Raw genomic sequence first — 15,290 nt, 5'->3', positions numbered from 1 at the left:
CACCGGCACCCAGGCCCCAAGCACCCCACCCAGCACCCATCTCCCTCCCTCCAGAGGACACCCCCAGCATGGGTGCTAGAGCAGAAAGGCACAAGTGGGTGCCAGCTTCCACGGAGCCCCCCAGGTGCTGGGTGGGCGACATGGACAAGGACACCAAGAGGAGCCTGCAGGGGGGGCCTGGCCCATGGGGGTGGCAGATGCAGCCCCGAGGTGCTCTGAGCAGGCTCCCCCAGCTCCAGGCACTGCTTCAATCCCAAAGGGACAAAACCAGGCCTCGGGGCAGCTCTGGACTCTCCACCTCCAGACCCAAGGAACACCACTACCGCCCCCCCCCTCCCTGCCCCTCCCCAGCGTTGACTTCCCACCGAGGTAAGCTCAAGGAAAGGACTTTTTGTAACATCAAAAACCAGCAAACAGCAAATTGAGAAGAGCCCAATAGGGAATTCCCATGGGACAGGGACATGGAGAGGAAAAGCTCCAGCCCCTGCCACTGTCTTCACCTTAGGAAAGGACAGGCAGGGCCAGAATGCCCCCCAAAAGCACCCCCACAGCCCCTCCAGTGCTGGCTGCTTCCCCCCAAAACCCACCGGGGATGGGAGGAGAGGGCAAGAAGAGGAGGACAGGGGCGAGGGAGGAGGGAGGGAGAAGGATGGAGGTAAGGAGGGGAGGAGAAGGACTAGGACCAGGTCAAGGAGGAGGAAGGCAGCAGTCTAGAAGAGCAGGAGGAGGAGGAGTGGGTCAAGAAGAAGAGGAGGAGGGGGTCAAGGAGAAGGAAGAGGGGTTCAAGAAGAAGAGGAGTGGGTCAAGAAGAGGAGGAGGGGGTCAAGAAGAAGAGGAGGAGGAGGAGGGGGTCAAGGAGAAGGAAGAGGGGTTCAAGAAGAAGAGGAGTGGGTCAAGAAGAGGAGGAGGGGGTCAAGAAGAAGAGGAGGAGGAGGAGGGGGTCAAGGAGAAGGAAGAGGGGGTCAAGAAGAAGAGGAGTGGGTCAAGAAGAGGAGGAGGGGGTCAAGAAGAAGAGGAGGAGGAGGAGGGGGTCAAGGAGAAGGAAGAGGGGGTCAAGAAGAAGAGAAGGAAGAGGGGGTCAAGAAAAGGAGGAGTGGGTCAAGAAGAAGAGGAGGAGGAGGGAGTCAAGAAGAAGAGGAGGAGGGGGTCAGAAGAGGACACAGGCCCCACATAGCTCCTGGGACAGAAGCTATCGCTCAGCATGAAGGACAGGAGGCCTGTGTGTGCCTCTCACCCCCTCACAGCCCCAGCCTCCTGCCCTCCTCTGCCAGCTACTGTGGCACCAACCTGCCCCTGGGCACCAGGCTTTGCTGCAGGCACAAGCGACGTGGCCATGGGGCTAGGGAGGGAGCTCCCCAGGGCCCTTTTCTCCTCCAGCCTGGAAGCAGTTCACTTGTTCCTGCTCACAGCAGGGCACAGAGAGGCTGGCTGGGAGCTGCAGATGCCAGAAGCAACAGTAATGGTTAGTGCAGTCCTGGAAAGAGGAGAGGGGGGGGGGGAAAGCCTTCTCCCCGTGGGAAGGTGCCAGCTCCCCATGCCATCAGCACTCCTGGCAGGCCCAGACCGGGGGCAGGGATGCTGAAAGTGCTTAAAATTGCCTCCCGGTTTCTAAAAACCACTTTGGAGAGAGCAGGAGGTTCTGGAAAACTCCAAGGTCTGGAAGTGAGCCGTGGAAGAGGGGCAGCAGCTCCCCAGCCCCTCCCGTGCTGGAAGGCAGTGTTTTGGGTTCAAGAGATGAAGTCTGGGGGGGGATGAAGAGGGGGGAAGAGGTTGGCAGAACTTGGATGTTCCTCCTGCGTCCCAGCTGCTTGACCTCCAGGCTGTGCCAGAGCTGACTGGAGCTGGGATGAGCTGCTGGAGGTCAAAGAGCCCCTGGAGTTGACAGGGAGGTGGCCTGGGGGGGGTCCCAGCCCCTCGTGGGACGGTGTGGGGGCTGCTGGCTGCACACAGGAGAGGCTCTGGCTGCTGCTGAACCTCCTCCCAGCTTCCTCTTGCTTTATTAAATACAAGCCCGGGCACACTCTCTCCAAGGCAGGGTTGTCCTTCAGTGCAATCTGCTTTGACATAAGGCATGGGGTTTGTGTTTCTGGGGGGTGGGGGAGGGGGAAGGTGGGGAGCAGTCACTTCAAAATGGGTTTCTGCCTTCTGGAAGAGTCAAAGAGTTTCAGTCCTGGATCCAGCTCGGTTGGTTTGGTTGGGGGTTGGTTTGTTTTTTGCTTTTAATGCCCTACCCACGTTAAAATCCTCTTCCCTTCTGGTTGCTCCTCAGTGAAAACAAAGTATCAGTGTCCAAGCAAACCAGTCCCTGAGGAGAAAAGAACAACCAGGAGATGATGGGATGGAGGGAAAGTCAGCATGGGGGGGGTAAGCAAAGGGGGTGTCGGGGGGTAAGCCTGGGCTGGACTCACCTTTAAATCCTTCTTCAGGCATACAAACTGGGGGGGGAAAGGAGAGTTGAGAGGTTAGAAGCCTCCTGGCAGATGTTTCTCATGAGATCTTTGCCCTCCCAAGCACCAAATTTCTCACTCAGTGACATCAAAGCATCCTTGGAGACCTCCAAGATCATTCAGTCCAATCCTCAACCCAGCACCACCACAGCCACCAAACCAGTGCCATGGCCACCCCCCTCCTGACCGCCCGCAGGGGTGGTGACTCCATCACCTCCCTGGGCAGCCTCTGCCAGTGCCTCACATCTCCACCTTCCCACCATGCCACAACCCCAACCCAACCAACACAACTCTCAGTTGCCAATGCCCCTCCCAAAACCACAGCAGTGCCTTCCCAGCCCCCCCCAAACCTCCTGTGTGCCCCAGCCCCCCCCAGCCCCAGCCCTCACCTTGCATCACATCGTCCATGGCTGCGTAATCTGCTATGGGCTCATCGGCCTGGGGAGGGAAGGGAAGGTGGGCAGGGGTGACTGGGGGGGAGCTGCTTCTGGGGTGGGGGTCTCAGAGCATCAGAGAATCAAAATGGGTTGGGTTGAAAGAGACCTTAAAGATCATCCAGCTCCCTCCAGCCCCCTGCCACGGGCAGGGACACCTCTCACCAGCACAGGCTGCTCCAGGCCTCACCCAGCCTGGCCTTGAACACCTCCAGGCAGGGGCAGCCACAGCCTCCCTGGGCAGCCTGTGCCAGCCTCTCCCCACCCTCACTCTCAACAACTTCTTCCTCATCTCCACTCTCCCTCTCCCCTCTCCCAGCTCAAAGCCATTGTGCCTCATCCTGGCACTCCAGCCCTTGTCCAAAGTCCCTCCCCAGCTCTCCTGCAGCCCTTTTGGGTACTGTAAGGCTGCTCTAAAGGTCTCCCTGCAGCCTTCCCTTCTCCAGGCTCAACAGCCCCAATCTCCCAGCCTGTCCCCACAGGGGAGCTTCTGCAGCCCCCTGATCATCTCTGTGGCCTCCTCTGGCCCTACTCCAACAGTTCAATGTCCTTGGTGCTGGGAGCCCCAGAGCTGGAGGCAGTGCTGCAGGTGGGGTCTCAGCAGAGCAGAGCCAACCCAACATGTTTGGATCACGGTGCTGCTTCAGAGGAGAGCAGGGAGGGATCTCCAGCCCAAATATCATCTGAGAACATTAGGGGGGGGACACTCACTCCCTAATTTAGCCACACTTGGGGCCCAGCAGCAAAACTCAGCTAACAACTGCTCCTCCAAACCCAAACCAAGTGGATTTTCCTCCTCCAAGCAGGAGCTGCAGGAGGAATTTGTTAACTGAAGCATGAAAGGAGGTGAGTGGTTGGGCAGGTCCAGCACACAGTGGCCTCCACCTGCACCAGGAGGTGTTTCTGGCTGTGCACAAACCAGGCCCCATCCCCTGCTTGATTTTAGTGCCCAGCCCCCCCCCGGTACCTTCAGCAGGATGACAGACTCAGGGATGACTCCCAGGCTGCCCAGCGTGGCTGTGTCATCGCTCAGGATCTTGCCATCGATGGAGAGGTTCTGGTCGAAGGGAGCAACTGAAAATGCATGCATGATCTGTGCCAACAGAGTGAGACAGGCTGACTGTGTGCCCAGGGAAAGGCTGTGCCCAGGGGCACAGCACCCCCTGCACAGCGGGGCAGGCTGCAGCCCCTCTCCCTCCTGCCCCTCCCAGCAGCAGGCTCCTGATTCTGTGGTTACTTAGTCGAGATGACTTCACTGGAACCGTGGAGCTGTTTGGGTTGGATCATCCAGTCCAACCCCGACCCCAGCACTGCCAGGGCACCACCAAGCCATGGCCCTCAGCACCACATCTCCATGCCTTGGAAACCCCTCCAGGGATGGGCACTGCACCACTGCCCTGGGCAGCCTGGGCCAGGCCTTGGCAACTCTTAAGGGGAAGAAATTGTTCCTCAGAGCCAACCTAAACCTCCCCTGGGGCAACTTGAGGACTTCCTCTCCTCCTATCTCTTCTTCCTTGGGAGAAAGGGTTGGCCCCCACCTGGCTGCAGCCTCCTTTCAGGGAGCTGTAGGGAGCCAGAATTCCTTTCCTCAGCCTCCTTTCCTTCAGGCTGACCAACCCCAGCTCCCTCAGCTGCTCCTCCCCAGCCCTATTTTCCAGCCCCTTCCCCAGCTTTGCAGCCCTTCACCAGACCTGCTCCAGCCCCTCAATATCCTTCTTGGAGTGAGGGGCCCAAAACTGAACACAGGACTCAAGCTCTACACCTAAACCTACTCAAGGTCTACTCATCAGTGCCCAGTCCATGGGTACAATCCCTGCCCTGCTCCTGTTGGGCCAGGATGCTTTCTTGGCCACCTGGGCACAGCCTGACTCATCTTCAGCTGCTGCCAACCAGCACCCCCAGGTCCTTTCTCTGCTGGGCAGCTTCCAGCCACTGTGCTCCCAGCCTGGAGCCTTCATGGGGTTGTTGTGACCCAAGAGCAGGACACAGCTCTTGGCCTTGTTGAACCTCAGCCCACGCAGTCAGCCTGGCCAGGGCCCTCTGTGGAATCCTCCAGCAGGTCAACATCCCAGCCAAGCTGGTGTCATCTGCAGGCTGACTGAGGGAGCCCTGCCCAGCTCCTCACCTGTATTTTCAGCTCCTTCAGGGTCTGGTTTGCAGACACCAGCAGTGCCTTCTCCCCTCGCACCTTCCGGTGCCGAGTGCTCCTCCTGATGCCCTGCTTCTGGTAGCTGACATAGCTCTGGTGAGAGACCTTCTGGCGCTTGGCACTGCCATTGCTCTGGAAACCAGGGGCACACAAGCATTAAAAGCCAAACCAGGAGCCCCCAGATGGGTGGAGAAGGCAGGGGGTGGGTGAGGCATGCGAGGGAGGGTGCCAGGCACTGGAGAGCCCCATGGAAAGCGAATGGCTGCGTGGAGGGGACCCACGGACTGGCTTTGAAACCTCAGCTCCTGCTTCTCACACTAGCAGGGGGCAGGTTCCCACCAGCCCAGTGACAAGTCACCAGCAGCAGTGGATCTCTCCAAACCCAAAGGGATGCTCTGCTATGACCATGGAAACAGCAGCTTAAGGCATGCTTGGGTGGCTGAGGCTTGTCCCACCCTGCTGACTCAAGAGGGTGATACAAAACCCCCAGGACCTGACGTTGGTTTGGGTCTCTACCTGGTTAAAGTCTGGGTCCTGCTCCCCCTCTGGCTTGTTTTCCTCCCTCTCCTCTTCAGCTTCTGAGCTGCTCACGTTCAGCTCTGGAGCAGCATCCTTCATTACCTGGGGTCACAAAAACCATCCTGTGTCACCGCCTGGCTGCAGCCCCCCCAGCACTGCCACAGCACCGCAGGCGGCTCACAGCCACCTCAGCCACTCCACCTCCAGCTGACCAAATCAAGGCACAACAGGGAACGACCCCAAGACCTCCTCCACGTGCTCCACGAAGTCTTCTCCACCCCTCCCCAGCTGCACAGAACTGCAGGGGGATGGGGCTCAGGAGAAGCAGCCTCGGGCTTGACTCACAGGTGCTTCCTGTGGCTCAGGACCTTCCCCTCCTTGCTGGGCAAAGGGAAGGTCTCCAGGGGCCTGGACTGATTCCTTCCCCATTAGCTGGCTGCTTCTCTGCTTCATCTAAGTGTCTTCTGAAAAGCCTTAAGCCAGAGGGAGGAATATTAGCTGTAAATGAAGACACTTGTGCAGGCCTCCAGCAGGCTGACAGAGGCACTCAGCAGAGTTATTTATGGGTCTGCAGGTTGTAAGTAAATGAAATCTAAATAATTCACACAAACAGAAATCAAAAGGACCTTCAGGGGTGTAAAAGCCACTCCAGGAGTCATGGATTTGCTTTCACAAGTTCATCTTGGCTTTGGCTGGAGCTGGGGTTTGCAGGAGCCCAGGAGAGCAGTGCCCTCCCCCATCCTGGATGCCCCCAGAGCTCTTCTCCACCATCACCACTCCAATCAGTGCCATCCCAGCTCCCCAGCAGCCAGCACCAACCAGAGCCCTCTGGACTCCATACAGCCCTGGCTTCCCTCTGGCAGCGGCAGGAGGAGGTGCCTGGGGGTTAAAGGGAGGGGGAAGGGCAGGGACGAGGGGATGGGAAAGGCTCCCTGGGCTTTGCAGCAGGGAAGGAAGCAGCAGGTGCCAGTGGCACTGTTCTGCATCTCGCTGAGGCTGCCCTCCTAGCAAGGGACCTGGCAGGCCAGCCCTGGCCCCCTCTCTCCAGCTCCAGCTCCAGCTGCTGGGTGAAGAATGGTTGCTTGTTTTCTTGCCAGCCCCACGTGTGAGCAGGGTCCTGCCTGGCGCCAGAGAACAGCAACCACCCCCCTGCTGCAGAGCCGGCAGCAGCCTCGGATCCTGCCTCCAGACACAAGCCCCTGGCTGACGGCTCTGGCCTGTGCTGCAGGCTGGACAGCTCACAGCCAGGGCAGAAACCTGGCCAGCCCCCAGCACCTCTCCAGGCTCCTGCTCCTCCCCTGGACAGGCAGGGAGGTGGAAATCCATGAGGGGAAAAAAAGCAATCCCAGAGGGGAAAAGAATAAATCCCTGAGGCCAAAAAGCCCAACCCCATACTGCACAGGTGCAGGGAACACAGAAGCTCAGAATGGGTTGGAAGGGATCTTAAAGATCACCCAGGTCCAACTCCTGCCATGGGCAGGGACACCTCAAGGCTGCTCAAGGCCTCATCCAACCCGACCCTGAACACCCCCAGGCAGGGGACAGCCACAGCCTCCCTGGGCAGCCTGTGCCAGTCTCTCCCCATCCTCATTCTCAACAACTTCTTCCTCATCTCCAGTCTCAGTCTCTCCTCTTCTGGCTTCAATCCATTGTCCCTCATCCTGGCACTCCCAGCCCTTGTCAAAAGTCCCTCCCCAGCTCTCCTGGAGCTCCTTCAGGCACTGCCAGGCTCTTTATCTGAGCTTGCCTATGAGCCTCAGGTTCCCCCTTAAAGCATAATAGAAGGCCTAAGGAGGAAGGTTCACTGCATCCAGCTGCTGGGTACCTGTGAAACCAACTGTGAAACTTCTTGTGGCCTGCCAGGATCTGAAGGGGGCTACAAAAAAGCTGGGGAGGGACTTTTGAGGCTGTCAGGGAGTGGCAGGAGTGGGGGGAATGGAGCAGAGCTGGAGGTGGGGAGAGTGAGGCTGGAGGTGAGGAGGAAGTTGTTGAGCAGGAGAGTGGTGAGAGGCTGGAATGGGTTGCCCAGGGAGGGGGTTGAGGCCCCATGGCTGGAGGTGTTTGAGGCCAGGCTGGCTGAGGCTGTGTGCAGCCTGCTCTAGGGTAGGGTGTCCCTGGGCATGGCAGGGGGGTTGGGACTGGCTGCTCCTTGTGCTCCCTTCCAGCCCCGACTGATTCTGTGGTTCTATGATTCCAATTCTAGACCTGACAGAGGTCCCTTAAGGCCTCAGCAAAGCAGAGAGAATTCCCAGCTTCACCAGGGATCCTGAACACCACCTCCAAAGTCACTCAGACCTCCTCAGTGTGGAGGTTAACAGCTTGTTTCTCTGCAGGAATAAATGTCACTTGAGCAACCAAGATGACAAATATGAGAGGGGGAGGAGGACAGGTAGAGCCTGGTAACACTGTGACAAAGACTCCAATCATTGAATGGGTTAGGCTGGGAAGGACCTCAAAGCTGAGCCAGTTCCAACCCCTTCCAGCCATAGGCAGGGACTAGAACAGGTTGCTCAAGCCCTCATCTAACCTGGTCCTGAACACCTCCAGGGAGGTTGTGGAGCACAGAAGTACCCAATGTGATCAAAGATCACATTGGGTGCTTCTGTGCTCCACAACCTCCCTGGGCAACCTGTGCCAGTGTCTCACCATCCTCAACTTGTGCCAGGGTCACACTGTCAAGAACTTCTTCCTAACACCCAGTTTCAATCTCCCCTCTGCCTCCTCCTCTGTCATCACCAGACCTTATCAATAGTCCCTCCCCAGCCCTCTCTGTGGGCAGAAATAACCACAGCTGGGAACATCCATGAAGATGCCCTGAGAGAGCAAAGGTTCCCTTTGGCAAAAGGAAGCCTGAAGGAGGTTTTCAGAGCAGCTGCAGCTTTTTGCTTGCAGAGAGGAGCAGCCCTGCCCATCACCACCACCCAGCACCCCCAGCAGCACCTCCCAGCCCTGGGGCAGGCTGTCACAGCTGTGTCACCACCATGTTAGGGACATGATTTGTGTAGTTGGTGTGGTTCCACTGAATGAAGGGGAGCTGGGCTGAGCCAGCAGGCAGGGAGGAAGCTGGTTGGTACCTTCTTGTTGTCCACCACTTTGTGGATGTAGATGGTGGCCTGGGTGTACTCACGCAGGTCTCGCTGCTGCTGGCACAAGAGGCCCTCTCTGCACTCTGGACAGAGCTCTGGGGAGGCACAAAGGAAAAGTCAAATCAATCCCTTCAGCTCCTCTGAGACATCTGCCCAAGGCCTCCAAGTTCAAGCTCCTGCCCTAATCCAAAGTAGATGACACAACCCAGGGGCACCTGCCAAGCTCTCTCTTTAATTCTGACCCCCTTAGGCCATAGAATCCCAGGCTGGTTTGGGTGGGAAAGGACCTCTAGAGCCCATCCAGTCCAACCTCCTGCACACAGCAGGGACACCTGCAAGCAGAGCAGGCTGTCTGGAGCCCTGTCCAATCTGATCTGGGATGGGACATCTCTCATCTCTGGACAACCTGAGCCAGGGTCTCACCATCCTCAAACAGTGATAGAATCATAGAATCAACCAGGTTGGAAGAGACCTCCAAGATCATCCAGTCCAACCTAGCACCCAGCCCTAGCCAGTCAGCTAGACCATGGCACCCCATAAAAGCCCAGCACAGGCTGATCTGAGAAGAGAGAGACCAGCAAGAGGATGGGAGGATGGTCCTCATCTCTCACCAGCTTCCCTGCTGAGACTTCCTGCAGGGAGCCAAACCCTTTCTTCTGGGTGAAACCAAAGCCCCAGAACTCCAGCCCTGTCTCATTCTGCCTTATGCCCACCTGTCCTACAGCCCCAAACACCCAACTCGCTTCCCAACAGCTCCACACTGGCATCAGGAGGGACTTGAAGGCACAACCAGACCACCAGTCCTTGGTGCTTTGCCCTGGGACATCTCTGGTGCCACCCCCTTGCAAATGGCATCACAGGAGAGGTCTCCTTTAATGTCATCAGAAGGATGAGGCTCTGAACAGCTTCTTCAGGAAGCACTGCAGTTCCTGAGGCTTCAGGAGGTAGGGTGAGTAGGACCTCATGACCTTAAAGGTCTCTTAGAATCACAGAATCAGGCAGGTTGGCAGAGAGCTCCAAGCTCAGACAGCCCAACCTAGCACCCAGCCCTGCCCAACCAACCAGACCATGGCACTCAGTGCCCCAGCCAGCCTTGGCTGCAACACCTCCAGCCACACAGACTCCACCACCTCCCTGGGCAGCCCATTCCAGTGCCAATCACTCTCTCTGACAACAACTTCCTAACAACATCCAGCCTCAACCTGCCCTGCCACAGCTTCAGCCTGGGGCCCCTTCTTCTGTTGCTGGTTGCCTAGGAGCAGAGACCAGGCCCCAGCTGGCTACAACCTCCCTTCAGGGAGCTGCAGACGGCAATGAGCTCTGTCCTGAGCCTCCTCTGCTGCAGGCTGCACTCCCCCAGCTCCCTCAGCCTCTCCTCCCAGGGCTGTGCTCCAGGCCCCTCACCACTTTCCAGTCAAAACAATTCTATGATTCCATGACCTGCAACTGGAGCAGGCTGCTCAGAGCCCCAGACAACCTCACCTGGGATGGTGCCAGGGACGAGGCACCTCCCACTTCTCTGGGAAACCCAGGCCAGGTTCTCACCATCCTCAGCATAAAGAAACTCTTCCTCTATCTGGTCTGAATCTCCCTTAGTCTCAAACCATCCCCTCCTTGTCACAGCAGGCCCTGCTCAAAAGCCTGAGCTTCCTGACCGCCCTCTTTACGCCCTGAAAGGCCTCGTACCCTCTCCTCCCGCAGCAAGAGCTGACCCTTTCCCCCCAAAAGAGCCATTTCTCAGGGAGCTGGCAGCGAGCAGCAGGAGCAGAGGGCAGGGAGGGCAGCAGGAGGGGCACTCACGGGGCTCGGAGGTGAAGACGGCGGCGTCGGGCTGGGCGCCAGGCGCTGCCGTGCGCCGGATCTTGATGACGTGATCCACCACAAAGAGTTTCTGAATCCTCTCCCACTCACTGGGCCATATCAGAGCTATACTGTGCAAAGGAACAAGAAGGTGCTTTATGCCAGAGGCAAAGCCATGCTCCAGCTCCACACCAGCCTCTCCTTGCCTTTTTTTTCCTGCCCTCCCTTTTCAGCCTGGAAGCCAAAGAAAAGCTGCGAAAAGAAAACCCATCAACCCCCTAACCCCAGCTACACAGGAGGCCTGAACGCTCAAGATAACAGCAGCAGGTTATTAGTGATGCTGTTCTGCTCCAGTCGTGCCCGAGGGTGGCTGGAGGAGGAGGAGGAGGAGGAGGAGAGGAGGAGTGGAAGATCTGCTGCTTTTAGTTCTGCATCGCTGCAAAAGAAACGCTGCAGAGCATGAACTGCAGCCCAGCATCCAGCGCTGCGGGGGCACGGCCTGGGGACAGCAAGCTGGATGCTCCTCCACCCTGCTCGAATCCAGGCTGGTTCATTGTTGGGGAGCAGCCAAGCTGAAGCCAGCTCTTTCTTTCCTGACCCAGCAGCCTTCAACAATCTAGGTCTGGTCTTGCACGGAAGGCTTAGGTGGCCCTAAGAGAGCATCTGGGTTGGCTCGGCTGGAGGAAAGCCTTTGCTGCTCGTGGTGTGAGAGCTGCCCGAGGCTCAGCAGGGGAGGAGGCACCCACGTGAAGAGAAGAAACTCACAGTTTGGAGTCTTCTTTGGTCATGGAAGCGTAGGTGAACATCAGGCCTCCGTGGGGGCAGAGGAGAACACTGTTCCCCACCGAGGAGACAGGGCTGCAGCGCGTCGGCCTCCTGCGCGGGGAGAGGAGAGAGGGTTGGGAGAGCCTGCCCAGGCTCCTGCAGCCAAAAACCACAGCTCTGCAGGCAGCCAAGGGGAAATGGCAGGTGGGGATTTCCAGGAGGCATTCCAGCAGGGAATGTTACAGGCAGGAGGAAATCAGCTCCGCGTTCCTGCGCACTGCAGAGCGACTCCTTTATCTGGCAGAGATTTCCATCTCCCATCCCCAGCGGCCTGTGGAGCTGGGTCTGAGCCTGGGATACAGCTCCAGACAGATGAAAAAACTAATCAGGTTAGGGATCTAATCCAACCATCTGGGCAAGAGGCAGCAAACAAGGAAATTCGGGTTCTTACACAGGATTACAGCTAAGAGCCCTCAGGAATGAGCTCCCTGCTGGCCAGCAGCGCAGGTACCGCACACTGCACAGCCACACTGACAGCGCTGGGCTGGGGGGACCTGCCAAGGGCATCTGGGCCAAACCCCTGCAGGCAGCAGGGACACCTCCACCTAAATCAGGCTGCCCAAGGCCACATCAAGTCTGAGCTTGAGAGTCAAGCACATCCCAGGGCAACCTGTTCCAGTGTCTCCCCACCCTCACTGTGCAGAGCTTCCTCCTCATGTCCAACCTAAACCTGTCCTGTTCCAGCTCCAAACCACTGCTCCTCATCCTGTCCCCACAGGCCCTGCTGAACAGTCCCTCCCCAGCCTGCCTGCAGCTCTCCCTCAGGTACTGAAACAGCTCTGAGGAATCCCTGGAGCCTTCTCTTCAGGCTGCACAGCCCCACCTCTCCCAGCCTGTCCTCATAGCAGAGGTTCTGCAGCCCTCTGCTCAGCTTTGTGTCTTCCTCTGGACCCTCTCCAGCAGCTCCATGTCCTTTTGTTGAGGGTCCCAGAGCTGCACACAGCCTTGCAGGTGAGGTCTCAGAGAGCAGAGGGGGCAGGATCTCCTCTCTCCATCTCTGGCCACACTGCTTTGGATGCAGCCCAGGCTGCCCTTGGCCTTCTGCTCCTTCTGAACAGTCCCTCCCCAGCCTGCCTGCAGGTGCCCCTCAGATAGTGAAATGCAGCTCTAAGGTCTCCCTGGAGCCCTCTCTTCTCCAGGCTTTACAGCCCCAACTCCCTCAGCCTATCCTCACTGCCGAGGTTTCTCCAGCCCTTGGATCATCTTTTTTGGCCACCTCTGGATCCTCTCCAGCAGAGCTCCACATCCCCCTTGTGCTGGAGTCCCTAGAGCTGGATGCAACACTGCAGGTGAAACAGAATCGTTCTCTGCAGCCTCCTCCTCCTGCCCAGCCCAGGAAACAAAAGCACCCAGAGAGCAGCCAACCCCTGCCCCCCCGGGCCAGTTACCTGACGAATTTCCTCCACTCTTCCACGAAGAACTGTGACACAATGTACAGCTCATCTGTCTCCTGAAGGTGGAGAGAGGGGAAGAGAAAAAACCACAGAGGCTCTCTGTTTAATTAAGCCAACACTAAGGAGGTGCTGCCTGCTCGGTGCTGCCTGCTCAGCGCTGCGCTCTCCTCCGGGCCTTGCCATGACAACTCCATCCCAGCGTGCTGGGGAAGCCAAGGAAAAGTAATTTGGGATCAAGCACCGAGCACTTACATTACTAATCTCGTGTTTATTACAAAGTTAATTTAGCTTTAGATCCAATTACCTTCCACTCACAGCAGGAAATGGCCCTTTGCCACCCCCGCCCAAGCAGCTCGGGCTCCCCTGTGCCGCCTTAGCTCTCGCCGGGCTTTGGAGCAGCTCCATCTCTGCAGCCTCCCCCAGGGGTGTGGGGTGAGCCCACCCTGACCTCTCTCGTTTCAGAGAACCATAGAATTGGTTTAGTTGGCAAAGCCCTCCAAGATGATCCAGTCTGATCACCAATCTAACACCACCACGGCCACCAAATCGTGTCCCACGCTGCCTCGGCCACAGGTTTCTTCCACACCTCCAGGGGTGGTGACTCCACCACCTCCCTGGGCAGCCTGTGCCAGGGTCTGACATCTCCACTTTCCACCACATCATAACCCAATGCAGCTCCCAAAATAACAGCAGTGCCTTCCCAGCCCCTTGAAAACCTCCTGTGTGTCCCAGCTCAGCCCAACCCCACACCTCACCCTCGCCTTGCGTCACATCACGCTGCTGGCTCAGTGCTGCTCACCCCAGCAGCAGACCCATCCTGTGCTTCAGAGAACCATGGAATTGTTTCAGCTGGAAAAGGCCTCTAAGATCTTCCAGTCCAACCACCAACCTAGCACCACCATGGCCACCAAACCATGTCTCCAAGTGCTGTGATCACAGGTTTCTTGAACACCTCCAGGGATGGAGACTTCACCACCTCCCTGGGCAGCCTGTGCCAGTGCCTGACCACTCTTGCAGGGAGGAAATTGTTCCTCACGACCAACCTGAACCTGCCCTGGCACAATTTCAGGCCATTTCTACTCTGTTACTAACAGATTGGACAGGTGGATTTGGGGATGGAATTTGATCAGAGTATGATCAATCAACCCTTGTGCTGTCAAGAAGTAACTGCCTTGAGAACTCTTTCCTTACCAGGCTGTACTGCTTCACTCCTCCAAACCCAGAAGTTTCTCCTCTGTGGCAGCAGCACAGCCTCAAAATGGTGGCTGTGTACCCAGTGGGTTTAGCACAAACTGCTGCTGTCCTGCCCCTAATGATCTGCCAAGAGGTAGAAACCACAAGAGACCAGCAAGAGTCATAGATTCATAGACTGGGTTGGAAGGGACCTCAAAGCTCATCCAGTTCCAACTCCCTGCCATGGGCAGGGACACTTCCCACCAGCACAGGCTGCTCAGGGCTTCATCCAACCTGGCCTGAACACCTCCAGGCAGGAGGCAGCCACAGCCTCCCTGGGCAGCCTGTGCCAGCCTCTCCCCACCCTCACTCTCAACAATTTCTTCCTCATCTCCACTCTCCCTCTCCCCTCTCCCAGCTCAAAGCCATTGTCCCTCATCTTGTCACTCCCAGCCCTTGTCCAAAGCCCCTCCCCAGCTCTCCTGCAGCCCCTTCAGGTACTTCATCTGAGCTTTCCCACGAGCCTCAGGTTCCCCCTAAAGGAAGACTCAAGGAGGAAGCCCTTCCACTATTCTCATTCCTCAAGGCCTCATCCAGTCTGGCCTTCAACACCTCCAGGGAGGGGGCAGCCACAGCCTCCCTGGGCAGCCTGTGCCAGGTCTCCCTACCCTCACTGTACGGTGTCAGGGGCTGGGTAAGCTCCTTCCAGGCTCACCTACCCTCACCACCATCCTTAACCCAGATTGAAGAGTTCATTCCATCCTCCTGCAGCAAAATTCAGCACATCCAGGTGGGATTTTCAGCTCTTCTCCATTAAACCTCTCTGCTTACTCTCCTCCCTGAACCTCAGCTGCTTTAGAGCATGGAAACTCAGAGAGCTCAGGGGAAAGAGCTTCTCCTCCCTCGATTTTCAGCCATTTCAGAGTGGAGGACATAGCTGCACTGCCTGGACAGACCCTGACATCTGGAGCTGTGCCATGGTGATGAGCTCCAGCTTGTCATCACCTACTTCAGCTACCAAAGCAGACCCAGCCAATACTGCTCTTAAAAGCCTCCAGTGAGATCTGGCAGCTCTCCAGCTCAGCAGTGAGCAGATTTTGGAGCTCCTGGTTGGGAGCCATGGCTGTGTTAACCTCAGCAGCCTACTCAGGGCTGGAGCAGGCACCCAGCTGCCCTCCCACTGAGGAGCCACTGAGGCAGACACTGCCAAAGCAACTTGGCAGAGCCAGAGTCAATCATTAATTGGCACCTCCAGACACCCAGGAGCCAACAGCTTGGGGCACATCCTTTGAGCTGCCTCAAAGCCTCAGGACAGTCCTGGAGAGCTGCATGGTTTGTACCAGGGAGAAACCAGTATGAGAGGTGCTGGGTGACTCCCACCCCTCACTGCAGGAAACACCTCCTGAGCTTTGGAGCTGTCAGGGCACGCAGGACTTGTGTCTGAGCAGTGGCAAAAGCTTGGT

The 15,290-nt window shown here is 57.5% G+C and overlaps 1 protein-coding gene across 5 annotated transcripts in view; it reads right to left on the bottom strand.

Moving 5' to 3' along the window:
* Positions 1-1,963: 1,963 nt before the first annotated feature.
* The window catches only part of USP48 (ubiquitin specific peptidase 48), a 59,672-nt gene continuing 46,345 nt past the window's right edge, over positions 1,964-15,290 (bottom strand). For 4 of the 5 annotated variants that reach the window (XM_064172366.1, XM_064172367.1, XM_064172368.1 and 1 more), the window contains exons 18-27: positions 12,649-12,710; positions 11,201-11,311; positions 10,436-10,566; positions 8,624-8,730; positions 5,547-5,651; positions 5,007-5,162; positions 3,849-3,974; positions 2,837-2,885; positions 2,409-2,435; positions 1,964-2,305 (exon numbers count right to left, since the gene is read on the bottom strand). In XM_064172366.1, coding sequence (XP_064028436.1) covers positions 2,283-2,305; positions 2,409-2,435; positions 2,837-2,885; positions 3,849-3,974; positions 5,007-5,162; positions 5,547-5,651; positions 8,624-8,730; positions 10,436-10,566; positions 11,201-11,311; positions 12,649-12,710 — 897 coding nt within the window. In that variant the 3' untranslated portion in view covers positions 1,964-2,282. Of the gene's footprint in view, positions 2,306-2,408; positions 2,436-2,836; positions 2,886-3,848; positions 3,975-5,006; positions 5,163-5,546; positions 5,652-8,623; positions 8,731-10,435; positions 10,567-11,200; positions 11,312-12,648; positions 12,711-15,290 lie in introns of those variants that run through there. The other variant, XR_010308609.1, reaches the window with a different exon arrangement.

This window comes from Pogoniulus pusillus, chromosome 36 (assembly GCF_015220805.1).
Source record: "Pogoniulus pusillus isolate bPogPus1 chromosome 36, bPogPus1.pri, whole genome shotgun sequence".
Taxonomy (NCBI): Eukaryota; Metazoa; Chordata; class Aves; order Piciformes; family Lybiidae; genus Pogoniulus; species Pogoniulus pusillus.
This window is presented reverse-complemented; position numbering and strand designations above follow the sequence as displayed.